We start from the raw sequence: 15,388 nt of genomic DNA, 5'->3' as shown, positions 1-15,388 counted from the left end.
TCCCTTGTTTTACTATATTGTGGCCATGTAATTCGTTAAATCAAAATGAGGGAGGGAATTGGTTCAACGTGTCCACGATTTATTAAAACAAGGGAAAAAATAAGTCGTCGTAACAACTAATTATTTAGATCAGTGGACACAGGGCGCATAAAAGAACAAGCAGAGAGAGAGAGAGCGCCCCGGCAGCGCGCGCGCACTCTCATCGCCTTCAATATGCTGTATTGCTCTCTCTCCCTCGCGCATATCAACATCAATTGACACAATAGTAAAAGGTCGAAAGACCAATTGTGTTTTATAGATTTAGTAGTTTGTTCATATAAAGTGTTTGATTAGCAATTCAGACTCACTTCGGGTGTCTGATGTTGGGCAGGAGTGTGTGTATCAGACTCACTTCGGGTGTCTGATGTTGGGCAGGAGTGTGTGTATCAGACTCATATGTGTGTATCAGACTCACTTCGGGTGTCTGATGTCGGGCAGGAGTGTGTGTTCTGCATAACAATTCTGCATGACAATTCTGCATATAAATTACCTGAAACTGTACATGCGCGGGGTGAAACTGCTGGGGTCAAACTGCTGGGGTAAAACGGCCAGGCGGGAAGGAAGTCGACCGGAAGTTGAAGCCGGCCGCGTGCCACCATCTTGTAGCAGAACTTCACCTGCAGTTAGCATCCCATTGACTCCCATTCATTTTGGCGTCACTTTGATAGCGAATAACTTTACATCTGAGGCGTTTGAAGACTCCATTTGTCCATTATTTATTTCTAAAGAAACACGACAATGTATAAAATGCTCCATTACCTTGTAGCTTATGTTATGGCCCCGTAGAAGCAGTTTTTGTAAAAGTAGGCTAACGATTGTGTCATAACCACGCGACTCTCTGTCGCACAGTAGAGAGATTACCGTATGGACGGGAGGAGAAGCTCGCGGGCAATCGGAGGGACGTGGAGGCAAAATGACAAAATAATTAATCAGAATACTTAGCAAACGTTTCTCCTGCTCCTAGCTCACGGACAGCTCCTACTTACACTCTCCGTCTCTGCAAGATTCGGAAGGGAATGATTCAGATTTCTCTTGGCACAGCTACTAGAAGACAGACGGGTTGCTCACGTGGTCTGTGTAACGCTTTGCTCAGTTTGAGTCTGCGCGTCAGGAAAGGAAGTTCCACTTCCTATACTGTCTATGAAAACGGCTCTGCGGTTCTGCAGACAGATATTATTGGAGATATTATTGGTTTCATTGGCATCGCAGGGTTTGCAGCTTTTCAATGATGTCGCGTAATTACGTCACTTCATAACGTTCCCATGGCAACAGGGGAAATGGCTGCGCTTGTGAGAAGTAAACGCAACATTTTTCAACTTTCTGCTAAGATATATGTGACTTTTTGCAACGAAAATGCGGGGATTATGAAATCATGCAAGCCCGCATATTTTTGCGCACGGAAATCTGCAATTTATGCGGCGAAAGTGCGGCGTATTTGAAAAAATGCGTCCCCCGCATAAATATGCAGACTTTGGCTGATTATGCAGTGAATCATGACATCAGATAATCAAGTTTTTCTGGAGGGACTGTATAATAATGAATTTCAAGATACATTTTCTAAATATTTTAGAGCCAATTATCGATCGTATCCACCACTGAGGACCCAGAGGTCAGGAACTCGGTATTTTTCCAAGTTTATAATGAAGGTTGTGAAATAATTGACTAATATTAACTCTACTTTGGTGCTGCAAGGATGTTGCACATCGCCACGACTGCAGATTTTAGCTTTTGTGATGTCACATACGCTTAGGCTCCACCCACAACTGCTGACATACTCCACCCAATTAGCATAGGCCGCGCCCCTCAGTGATCTGAACACAGTCCGCATGTTCATCTCCTCGCCAGAGCGTTTAACAGCAGCGTTCAAGTAAGACATGTATTCTTATTAAAGCTACTAAAGTTATTCAGGCGAGAACAGTGAGTGATTTTCTGTTTAGTTTTCTGCTTTAGTTGTTTGATTCATATTAACAGCAGATATAGCCTAGCAGTAGGTTCTGTATATTACACTGCTGTCACTTTAATACACAGATCTAATACACACATGCGATTTCTTTACCTGCTGTTTACATTCACAGACATAACCGACTGTGTTTATGGCCTCGTTTACGCTGTCAGTGAAATGTGACCCAATTCCGATTTTTTCCTCATATGTGACACAGATCGGATGTGTTCTATGACCGTGTAAACAGGAAAAAAAACGCATGCATTCGGATATTTCCAGATCGGTTTCAGGCCTCATTCATATGTGGAAATAAATCAGATAGGGTAAACGTACCTATTAAGCTCACCAAAATCTACATTGAGACATTTTTAGTGCACAAGATATTGGTTTTAGTACAAGAAGTTATTTTAAAATAAAATATTAATCTCTCACACTATAATATTTCATTTTATTTTAAATGACAAAAGTATTTCAATTAAGATGTACATCATTAAATATAAAAAGTCTGGCTGTGCTTAATGGGTACGTTTTGTACCCTTTAAGCACACCCCTGTTCCCAATAAGCTCACAACAAGTTTTATTAAAAATTCTTGTTTATTTTAAACAACCTTTTTAAGGAATAATTGAAAAAAGTTTTATTTGAAGGTACAGAGTCAATCACAAAAAAACAGAACACTAAAATCAAGCAACAAGGCATTTAATTTGATCAGGTAGCCTATCCTATTCATAGTGACGTGTCATTCAAACTCATTGCAACATCTAGACTAGTCCACGTTCAGCTATGTAACCCATATTAAAAAATCAAATGACAAAACAAACCAATGTGCTCCTTAAAGGGATACTCCACTTTTTTTGGAAATAGGCTCATTTTACAACTCCCCCAGAGTTAAACAGTTGAGTTTTACCGTTTTCGAATCCATTCAGCCGATCTCCGGGTCTGGCGGTACCACTTTTAGCATAGCTTAGCATAGATCATTGAATCGGACAAGACCATTAGCATCTCTCTCAAAAAAATGACCAAAGAGTTTCGATATTTTTCCTATTTAAAACTCGACTCTTCTGTAGTTACATCGTGTAATAAGACCGACAGAAAATGTAAAGTTTCAATTTTCTAGGCTGATATGGCTAGGAACTATACTCTCAAAATCGCACCTTTTCATTTTCCGTCCGTCTTAGTACACGATGTAACTACAGAAGAGTCAAGTTTTAAATAGGAAAAATATCGAAACTCTTTGGTCATTTTTTTGAGAGAGATGCTAATGGTCTTGTCCAGTTCAATTCATTATGCTAAGCTATGCTAAAAGTGGTACCGCCAGACCCGGAGATCGGCTGAATGGATTCGAAAACGGTAAAACTCAACTGTTTAACTCTGGGGGAGTTGTAAAATGAGCTTATTTCCAAAAAAAGTGGAGTATCCCTTTAACTCTCTGGGTCAGAGCTTTCCTGTCTACTCCAAACTTCTTGGACAGATACGACAGGTTTCTGATGGCTCCTTCTTTGTATGACATGCCTCTTTCATCTTTGGGCATACACTATAGTTTCGTCTAGCTTTTGTCATCTTAAGACTGTGAAAATAAGTTTATTAATCATTTTTTTGAAGATTAACATAGTGACAACCATCAGTTAATATTTAAATTCTGATTATTAAGTATTTACATAGACGTTTAATGTGGGTGAGCTTAAAGGGAGCACACACTGTGCTTAATTGGAGCAAAAACATTTTTTAATTAATAAATATTAAATTAAAATTTAAAGGAAAATATTTAGCTAAATTAATAATCTAGGTAATGTATTAAGTTTATACCAATTTTAATATGAACAACTATTAAAGACAATATCTATGAAATTATGCTTTTTCTAATTGATGTCACACTGAAGCTGTGTGATTGTCATAGTAGTGCACCCTTTAAGCTCACCTAACAATAATATGAATTCTTTAAAAATTACAGCAGTTTAAAACCACAGACTATCAATAAAATGTAAAATTATAATATTATGGATTTAAAAGTACAAGCCATTAATTCCTGTGAAGTAATATATTAATGTAGCACACAATCTTATACAGCTAGTAAGCTAGCTATGTTTGTAGCATCTGGGCTATGTTGCTAAAACTATCTTTTAGATCTAACTGTAATTATTTCCCACATCCAGGTTCCAGGTTATAATATTCAAAAGTCTAAACATTAATCTCTTAATTTTGCAATAAGAAGATGTACTTCTTCAAAATAAATGTTTAAACATATAAAAAATGAACATCTGAGGGGCTCCTCTTCTGGTGAAAGTTTTCAGACAGCTTTGAAAATAGCCGCCAGACAGTGTGAACACATGGACACACATATCTCAGTGTGTAATGGTCTGATTGGTTTAAAATTACAGGAGGTATATAGTAACAAACACATCAATTGGTTAATACATCAAATAGGATAATACATTGCTGTTTCTTTTTATAATCTGAGCTCCAAGATGGTAGTGTGCTTAATGGGTACTTGAGCTTAATAGGTACGTTTACCCTATAGCCTAAAATGGATATGTGCCAATGCGACTGTCATGTAAACAGGCAGATCGGATTTTCTCAGGCAACGTCTCCGCGGTTTAATGACGAGAGAAACCCCGACGTGCTTCTGCAAAGGGACGGATGGCCCAACGAAACAACAGAGGAATGTGGACACACGTTGACACAACATATCAAAGGTTGGCTTGCTCATCCTAAAATTTCTGACCCACAGCTCCTCGTTAAAGCCCGCCCCAATCTGCTCCCGCCAGTCCTGAGAGCTCTCTCGCACACAATAACTGAAGCACATGCGCAATGATGATGGCCCTTTTCGTCCTCCTCCGCCTCAAAATCATGATGTTTGGCAAACTTCGCATAGGCTATATCACAAAGCTAGCATCAAGCATATTTCGGAGCATATTACGGAGTACACGCGATCGCGAATTTGAAAGTGAAAGTAAAATACAAGCTCCATGATACGCACAAATTAGGCTACAGAAAACCCATTATCAAACCTATCTCTGGACTGTGTGGTTGTGCTTCTTGTCTCTGTTTGTACTTTGAATATTGGGAGAGTATTGTAACGTCTGAAGGACAACAGGCAAGGTAGCCTGAGTTTCTGGATTCGGAACGCAAGAACAACTGTACACAAACGCACCAGCCTCGTCTCTCTCTACCCGGCCTTTTCCGAACTCACCACCTTAACCCTATAACTGGTGCAAAATAAAGCAGCCATTATTATAAAGAGTCGCTACAGTACTTTGATTATGGTTGCACCTGCACTTATTGTTTGCACTTAATAAGACTAAGAGAAAACTGTTATTTATACTGTTTTTATTTCTATGTTCAATTGTGGAAAGGAGTTCAATCAGGAGGTCACACACACACACACACACACACACACACACAGCCTCAATCAGAAGTTCTGGAAGCTCATAAATGTACAGTAAGGTCTGAAGAGACTCATGTGAAATCACACAGGAGAAAAGCCAGTCAGTAAAAACCTTTCACAGTGCTTGTATATTGTTTTCTTTCAATGCATTTGATATTTCATAATCATAAAGTAGACCTAAAATGACATGCATTATAAGATAATTAGTTAAAACATTTCAAAATGCACATGCATACTATTTTTCCGGTCATGAATTTTGTCATTGAGGATCTCTGAAATATTTTGCAAAAATCTTGTGTCTCGTCTCGTCTCGTCTCGTCACACCCCTACTATAAATACACGAACAGCACAATATCAAAATGACACGTTGTGTTTGCCATCTTCTAATTAATGCATCATTATGTAATAAACATGAGCAGAGTTGCTACTAATTTGTGACAGGATGATTGACAGGCCGGTTTACTCTAACAGAATGGGAATGTTTGTCTAGTCAAAAGTGTGTGGTTCTTAATGAGTGCACACTTACAGGGTGTAATATGCAAACAGGGATGTAGTTTTCTGCTACGTGTCTGTCTTTTACATGCAAACAGTGTCCACGACTGCACCTCTGTTATAACAAGCATGGCTCACCGCACACTCGATGCTCCTGGCACTAAACTCACACATTGTGGCAAATCTGATGAATGAGTTAGCAGAGAAATGGGAATGTGTGGGATTGGGAGTGTGTGTGAAGGATTAATGGGCAGTCCAGGGGTCTCATTCATCAAAATACTATTTGGCCAGAGGAAAAGATTGAGAAAAACTTTCTCTGAAATATATTTTACACTATTTGATTGATTTATTAATAAACAAGGCGAGGATCGGCTACTAAATTATTTTTAGCAATGTAATGTGATGCACATCCGTATCTCATATTCTCCTAATGACTTGTGCCGTTTAACTTGGAATCACGTGGATGATTATGAATATGCAAATGATATGCAGATGAGGATCTGCATAGTAAAATGAGGCGTTGTAAGGTCATATATGGTTTTTTCGGGGTGTGGACACAGTCTTCCGCTGACTGGGGTTTATAAAGGGGATTTAGCGCAGGTTCTGGCGTTCACACGGCTCTATAAGTCTGAATATTTTTTGGCTTTCGGGCGCACGTCCACTTTTAGTGCGGATCCTACACAGTTCTCTAAATGAGAGCGCAGCACCTGCCTGTCACTGCTGGATCTCCGGGTCTAAGACAGAGGCGCTAACAGCCCTCGGCCTGGGCGAGAGCCAGCGCTCCACAACACGTGTCGAGAGCAGAGACAACACCGCCTTTCAAGAGCGCCGCTCACATCCCAGCCCAATGATCCTGCTCTTCCGGTCGGGATTGTGGCACTTTGAGAGAGATATTTCATCTTCATTATCCTCATATCATTCCAAACCCATATTCAGAGCAGGGAAAAGACTTATTCAACAACACTGTGCAAACTACAGATCAGACTAGAGATCGCAGAAGTGCTGGTGTTCAACACTGTAGTGTTAAAGATGTAGAGCTGTCGGTCTGTAACTGAACATGGGAAGATCTGATACATCACAATAGACAAACTGCTTAGTGAAAACATTAAAACACTTGCTGTTCTGTTGCTTCTTGTGACTTTAAGCAATGCCAATGTTCTTTAATGGTATGTTTATTTTACATAGTGCCTTTCAACTCAAGGTCGCTTCGTAATTCACAAGCATATGACAACAACCTCAACTTGTGCCCTTTTTTTTAAAGTCTTGGTCATACTAGAACAGTTTTCCTGCTTGAATGTTGATTATTCTCCTCATATTCTCCATTGTTGCGGCTCCTCTCTTCCCAGTCGGTCAGTAACGCTCTGCTTACTTCCTGTCTCTATGAAGCCCCTCCTTCTGAAAAGCACACTGTGGTCGAGCGCTTCGAGTGTGTTTGGGAATGCCCCGCCCCTTACCATAACCGCCAGTTTAACACACTACTTACTAACTCAACCAGGCCCCGCCCCTTTATTCTGCATACGAATTATTATAATGAGGAATATTGTGACGTGTACGTGTTCGTTTCAGGAAGAAACTCAAGACCACGATGGTTAGTTTCAGGAGTTCAGAAACACTGACACTGACACTAGTGTTTTTAGCTAATATATGTCCTAAATTAAATAGTTTTCACTGCACTGAAATAAAAAATAAACGATCAATACCAATAAAATCAATTTAGCTCTGAAGCACAAAAAAGTGCTAAACAACCAGTGTAATTTCCAGATGAATAATTTTAACAGAAAATGTTTTGTATAATAGGCTACTTGTATTTAACTCAATAGCCATAAATAAGACAAAGTTAACAACTTTAATGTTTAAAATCTGGACTATGGTTAGGTCTTTGTGTTTAATTTCCATGACAAATTATACGACTCTAAAACAGTGTCTAAACTGTGAACTTCGTTCAAAAGAACCATATAATTACCGATCAACCGATAACTATTACCACGTTGACAGAGTGAGCGCGACGCGACAAAACCTCAGCGACAGCGTCCTAGTCGCGTCGCGTTCCTCGCGTGCGGTTCAGACGGAGATGAAAGAAGAAGTCAGAGAGTCTTGTATCCCAGTGACAGTGCCAGTTCAGTGTTTCTGCGTGAAATCTGCGGTACCTGTGTGTGTGAGAGTCCGGGTCCGTCCGCAGAACTGCTGTCAAACAACCGCTCCAGAGACGAGGACCACAAGCCGACGTTCGGCAAGAACAGAAAGGCCACGATGAGCAGAAACGCGATCTGCAATAGTCTCTTCTGCTTCCGTCGCATCTCTAAATCTCTCTTTAATGTTTACGACGCCGTGTTCAACACATCAACACAAACTCATACAAGTGCCTGTAACTTCACTTCGCTCGCTCTGCGTTTAACTGTCAGAACTTCCGCTTTCATGGACTGAACCACTCCGGCCTCGTCGACGGGGGGAGAAAGTTCAAGACTAGTTTCGGTGAATATGATTTTTGAAATACAATATACCCAGCTATTTCGTAAGGCTCTTTGTGAAGAAGTACTTAATATAGATTTTATTGTTTTAAACAGTTAATTAGCGCTTTAACAGGCTGTATATTATCGAGTTGGGCTTGATCGTTCCCTACTGCTGCGTCCGAATGGAGCAGTTCATCAAGTATGTGTTGACTGATGAGAGTCTTTTATGAATGAGAGCAGAGGATAGTTTCACTGCTGATGATCCAACCCGGCAAAAACTCATTTCAGAGAGGTATTATATTACATTATATTATATTATATTTTAGATTATATTATCTTATCTTATCATATATTATATAACCTGTTGTAAATACAACATATACCAAGGGATAATCATACAAAGCCAAACATAACATGACTGAAAGAAAAAAATGTGATATAGATCACTTACATGCATCAGATAACCCCCCCCCCCCCCCCCCAATCATTTTCATATTGCTTCTTGAAAGTGAAAAACCCAAACAGAAATTTTTTAAAGTGTCTCAAAGTCTCGTGAAGCAGTTTAAAACACAATTATAATAACTTATTTCAGGATGCATGTTGTGTGCGCAGAGAAAACTGTGAGTCAGTGTCCTAGTAAAAGGTTTACCTGGCCTTAAAGAGCAACTTGCAGGTTAGAAGACCCAACAAGTCAATGTATAGAAAAATAATGTAGGAACTAGATTTTCTTAAAATTTTTTTTATAAATACGCTACAGTGGCTTCTGGAGTCGTTTTTGTGAGAAAATTTTACTTCCGCATCTGAAAATGGGCGTGACGGGCGAGAGTCGTGACGTAGCACGAGGGAGAGCGGTCGATTCAAACAACAGAGAAAAATGGATCGCAATGACATTTCGGACGCTGAGGAAATTGTTGACGGACCACAGCCATACAATTATGAGCCTGCTAGGCTGCCAAGAGAGCAGGGACAGGCCAGGATCAATGTTAGACAGAACATATTGGAACTTACAATAACAGAAACTAAGCTTTGATCAGGCGTTTGTCATGCTCATTAATATCCGCCCAGACTAACGTTACGTGATATAACTTAGCGGTTTCTCATCGAGAGACAGAGAGATATTTATTCCTGCAAACATTTTTTGTTCCATAGGTGCTTGTGTGGGAAATGCGAGGCAATGTTTACAGCTGAGGAAAGTCAGTGTTGCAGGGAGGTGGATGCATACTGGGCCTTAGTGGAAAATGCCAAACTTCCATGGTTGCAGTTAGTGTTACTACAGTAAAGCCATGGTGAATGTTGCTGATCTGTGGACACTGGATAGTTCGTTCATTCATTGCACAATGTTTATTCCTGGTTTCCACGTCAGCGCTGTTCGATCCGTTAATAACGGAGAAATGTGAATATTTCTCACTAGATCTCGCAGCGATGTTATTACTTCAGTGGCGAATTCAAATGCTTTATTTACTGGATCTCGCAGTTAGGCTACAGTGTTGCTTGATCAGGCTCGCGCTGCACTGGTCCAAACTGATAAACAGTCCACACAAACACATTAACGAGTAGCTCAGTTTCGTTCCGCTTACATTGCGTTTGCCAGTTGATGTTGTGCTCGCGCCTACATCCGGCGGGAGAACCCGAAGATGTGTGCATAATTCTCCGGAGTGAAATGTGCGCCACAAACGACCGAGTGTGCGGTGACAGACGCGGCAGTGAAGTCTGCTCTCTTCACCTGAACAAAACGCACCCAAGAACGAAAAGCCTTGTTTTTCCTAGAAGGAAAATGATGGACACGATGTCCTGACAGGCTGGATTTTGTGCAACCAGCACAAACACAATAATTTACCATTATGGCTTCTCTAAAACTCGATCTAAAACTTTCTCTGTCGCTCACTACTGCTCTAACTACTACACCCACAATGAGAGCGCTGGCTGAACGCGAGCTCATATTTACCTCGGCATACGTCATATGACGCGTTGCTATAGGGGGAAAGGCGTATTCCAGAGCCTAGCACATTTTCATCAAAATCTCTACAACCAATTAGATTTCATTAGTAATTTCTACATATGTGTTTTTAAAAAACCTCTTCAGACAATATCAAGTATTAATTCAGTTATAAATTTAACCTGCAAGTTGCTCTTTAATGTTGGGTTAACTTTTGTTTGAATTTTAACAATTCTGATTCCGATTTCTATTTCTATTATGAACAAAATCAACAGGCTAAAGAACACTTATACAAGGAACATAGAAAACACCATAGAAAAACAACTAGCCTAACTCAGTTTAGCAATCGCAACAAATAGACACAACTGAACAAAGATACAATTGAAATAAAATGTGTTTTAAGATTTTTCAGGTATTCAGGTTAGGGTTGCAAAATCCTGGGAATTTTCAAAGATGGAAACTTTCCATGGGAATTAATGGTAATTTAAGGGAATTAGCAGGAATTTATGTGAATAAGGGGTCAAAACGAGTGTTTGTTTTTGCTTTTTTTTTTTTTTTACTCTTGCTTGTATATGTATGTTTATTTTTTGTTCTTTCTTGTCGTTCATTCATCAGCTGTGCTTTATGTTCCTTCGCGTCTGCTATAATAAAGAGACATCCACTTCTGCAGTGTGTTTTTGTGTGTTTTGGGGGCGGAGCAATGAAGGAACGGGTGTGTTTGATTGGGTTGATTTCAAATATCAACAGTATTCAACAATGATTTTCAGAAATCGCTTACTGCACCTTTAAAGTCCCCCTGTGGTAAACAAATCTGGGTTTTAATGTGGTTTATGTGTCTATGTGGTGTTTTTAATCTGCTCTAAGACAAACCATGTGTAAATTCATAAGTCGACAGCATTGCTGAGTATTTCCTCCTTAAAACTGCAGTGAACCAAAGACAGTCTCAAAAACACGCTTTGAAATCGCTGGTGTTTCTGACGTCACAAACTACCTTGTAACCAATCAGATCAACGTGTGATCGTCAACCAGTGGATCTCTGAGTGAGTGAGTGAGTGGAGGCGGGGCTCATTTGCATATTCATAGAACTGCATATACTAAATGAGGCAAGGGTGTCGAGTTACATTCAAGATGTTTTAAGGCATGAATACATTTTTAAATATGTCTGATCAGGGTTGGAGCTAAACTGTGCAAGACAGTGGCCCTCCAGGACCAAGTTTAAGAAACCCTGGACTACAGGGAGACTTTAAACAGTTTCTAAGCCCTCAGTACCTGCTCCGGCCAGTAGGTGGGACTGTCAGTCCTCAGGTCTCAATAAACCCTTATGATTCCAAGAGCTGTTGAGGTAATAATAAAGATGTGTTCAGCTAAATTCATAACATATGTCTAACTTTTATGTGTTTAATAACTGTGCACACTTTACAATGTGACCATGTAAATGTATAGTTTTAAAGGGCACCTATTATGAGTGACTATTATGAGTGACTATAATGACTATTATAGTTTTCACAAGATGTAAAATAAGTCTCTGATGTCCCCAATGTATGTATGTGAAGTTTTAGCTCAAAATACCCAACAGATCATTTTTTACAGCATGTTTAAATTGTCATTTTTGGGGGCTCAGAAAAACGAGCCGTTTTAGTGTGTGCCCTTTAAATGCAAATGAGCTGCTGCTGCCGGCACAGGGGGCGGAGCCTCACGAGCTCACGCTCAAAGTCAGGACAATCTCATCTGATAATATCAGAACAGAAACTCTCAGTAGTGGTGTTCATTTCGACTCGGAGTCAGACAATAATGCCCACAGAGCCAGAGAATATATGCTGTATAGAGATAGAACAGGTATAGTTTAGTTTAATTATGGTTATAATTTACTTGTCATCTGCTTTTATCCACTATTAATACAAGCCTGCTGTAACGTTAGCAGACCCCGTCCGAATGATGACCAAAATATACTGACGAGTTCAGTGAAGTTTATTGTACATCACACAAAAGATGAGCGTTAGTTTTACTCCAGAGAATCTCTGTAAGAGCTGAATAAACACAGTATAAGAAGTGCACATTAAAGTCTTATCCATAAACTCTCTCTCTCTCCCTTTCATTATCAACAACACAGCGAAGTACACAAAACACTCGTTACAACTAACAGTAAACAAATATATACACACCTTTTCAGTGGGTGCTAAATAAACTGGTAAACCTTATATCCGTAAAATGACTCGAAGAGCTGTCATAAAGAGCGCGCTCGCACTTTCATTTCTGCCGTGTCCAGTCACGTTAGTCCTGTTGCTCCGGAGAGTGTAAGCTGGATCACGAACAGTACAGATCCATCCTTGAGTAATTCCACGTAATTCCAATTCCAAATCCACGAGAGTAAATGAAGACTGCTATGTTCATTCTTACATCCATCAACAACACACCTCAATCGCTTAGGAGACATTCTGCTCAAGCGTCGAACAATGGCGGACTCTGTGTCCAGCTCACTCAGGGCGGGTCTGGGCTCAAACTGCAGTGTCAATCAACAGTCGTGGGCGGGGCCTGCTCAATTCTACGTCACATTGCGCCGAATCTGAGAACAGCTCATTCTGAGACAGTGCTTATGATTTATTGAGATTGTAAAAAAACCACTGGGTGGATTTTTATTATTCTAGGGTGGTTTTGCTCACGCACTGCCAACACACATTTATGTTCAAACACCATGTAAAAGTGAATTTTGCATAATAGGTGCCCCTTAAATGGAAATTAATATATAGAATTCATTAATTGAAACATATTGGATATTGAAGTTATTGATGCATTTAACAATTTTTGGGGGGCTACATCTCTTCAACCCTGAATACCTGTTATTTTAGAAGGTGACTGAAATTACATGTGGTTTAGATACCTTAAGTTTAGGTGTTCATTACACATCCCAGACAGCAACATCGTTTACGTTTATTATTTTAAAACCAACAGTTCTAATCTGAATTTGCATGACAGAGGTTTCATGAAACTGAGAAGCAAATCAATGGCAGCAGAAAAAGACTGCAATACAAAAAGAGAAAATACTTTTAAAGCAAGCTAAATAAACTGCACACTGTGGCTGCACAAACTGTTGGCTGTGGAATAAAAGAATTGCCTGGAAATTCTGTACATATGTACAATGTCCTGGGGATGTGCATGTTTAATCATAGAAAGGTTTTCTATGAATTAATGGAGAGAAGCCCATTTTATGGGCCTTATGTGTCTTTTCTGTGCTGTTGCATTCGTCCACCTTCCCCTACCTGGTCTTGTTGGATTATTCATTAATTATAATAAATAATTGTGTGTCTGATTGGTCCAGCCGCTACTCCTCTCTTCAGTAACGCTTTGATTAGTTCCTGTCTCTATGAAGCCCCTCCTTCTGAAAAGCACACTGTGCTCTGATTGGTCGGCTGGAGCAGTGTGTTGTGATTGGTCGAGCGCTTCGAGTGTGTTTGGGAAATGTCCCGCCCCTTACCATAACCGCCAGTTTAACACACTACTGACTAACTCTACCAGGCCCCGCCCCTTTATTCTGCATATTAATTATTATAATGAGGAATATTGTGACGTGTTCATTCCCGGAAGAAACTCAGGACTACAGTGGAGGCATTTCAGGGAGTTTATTTGCAGTTTTATTTTTCTATTTGGATATTATCTCATTCAATTTTTTGAGCCGGCACTTGAAGGAGGAAACGCCCTTTTGTTAACCATAAATTAATTTGTATTTTTATCGTATGTTCTGCAAGTACATTGTCCCGTGGGATTGGTGCTAAATGTTTGATCTATAAAACTACATGCCATGGCAAAAGCTGCTTAAAGAGTTTAAACACACCCCTGAATGCCTCAAGACTACATTAATCCACTGAAACATTCAGACACGTCACACCTCAACACTTCAGACGCGCGCTGGGCATTGTTTTAACCTATCGACTGTAGCTATTGTTTAACATCCATTAAAACTGTGATATGGCAGATCCAACGATTTCTTCATCCTCAGGGCTAAACTCCATTGTGTTGCTGAAAGACTCCAACTCATCAGGTAAGTTTAATAACTCATGTGGAATGGTTGTAGAATAATGTCAGCAACAGTTTCTGCTTATAATCTGTTCACTAACAGCCATGCATTAGGCCAAATACAACCGAAACCAATGTTGTATTATCCAGTGTGGCTTTGCGCAAAACCTTTTGAAACATCTTAAAGTTCAAACTATCGAGATCTGTTCAGTGTGAGATTTACACGAATTTACTTTTTTTCCAGAATCAGACTTTGGTCATATCTGATTTCTGGTACTTTGTGATGCCCAATTGTGGTCCTTTTTACATTTGTGCATTTGCACGTTTCTTTTCTCTGACCTTTAAGTCTTCACACATGACTCTCATTGGCTGATTTGTAAGCAGATTAATGTCTTTGACCCAATAGCTTCAGTTAGTCTGAGACATAAACGCTCGCTTTTCTAGCAAATATCATAATAATCATATAAGTAAAGGCAACTTGATATTAATGATATAAGTAAACAAAACAGTAGATACAACAAATGGCATGTTATCAGAATTATCAATGTTTTTGTTGATCTAGATTATGAAATATCTACTGACAGGAAAGCAAAGGACATGCGCATCACAACAACACTCTCATCGTCAGCTTATTGGTCTTAATGAGGATAGGCAACAGAGAGTGAATTCACTGCTTTATTTCCAATATGCACTACAATCAAGGCCCAGGTTTCTTAGCTTGAGGATTAAATGACATATCAAACACATTATTTGAGCATGAATGGTTGTTATGTTGAATCAATTTTATTAAATAAGCTAAAGAGGTTGTTTCCCCTCTCATCTGCAATTCTTGATTCACCCACCAGACGGCATCATTTATCAGTGGATCTGATATTACAATTAAATATGCTTATTATAGTTTCCTTTTGGTGGCAGTCGCATGTTTGTAGTGAGTGAGGTTGAAGAGCATGGCCCTGTCCCAAATAGCACACTTCAAATGCACTTCGGGGTATTATTTGAGTTTTAGGTTTAGGGTTTCCGATTACAATTCCGATTCTGCTTATCAATTACAATTCTTATTGATTCCCAGTTTCGATTCCAAATTAGTTAAAAGAAGAAAGAAGTCAAACATTTAGATATCTATCATATTTATTGT

At 39.5% G+C, this 15,388-nt stretch overlaps 1 protein-coding gene across 1 annotated transcript in view; it reads right to left on the bottom strand.

Annotated features, from left to right (window-relative positions):
- The window catches only part of galnt10 (UDP-N-acetyl-alpha-D-galactosamine:polypeptide N-acetylgalactosaminyltransferase 10 (GalNAc-T10)), a 66,477-nt gene extending 58,219 nt beyond the window's left edge, over positions 1-8,258 (bottom strand). The window contains exon 1 of the mRNA XM_081391733.1: positions 8,004-8,258. Within this exon, the coding sequence (XP_081247859.1) occupies positions 8,004-8,153 (150 nt within the window). The 5' untranslated portion in view covers positions 8,154-8,258. The remainder of the gene's footprint in view (positions 1-8,003) is intronic.
- Between the last annotated feature and the right edge of the window lie 7,130 nt (positions 8,259-15,388).

This window comes from Scardinius erythrophthalmus (assembly GCF_964197995.2).
Source record: "Scardinius erythrophthalmus genome assembly, chromosome: 17".
NCBI lineage: Eukaryota > Metazoa > Chordata > Actinopteri > Cypriniformes > Leuciscidae > Scardinius > Scardinius erythrophthalmus.
The sequence above is the reverse complement of the archived record's forward strand: the minus strand, read 5'-3'. Positions and strand labels throughout refer to the sequence as shown.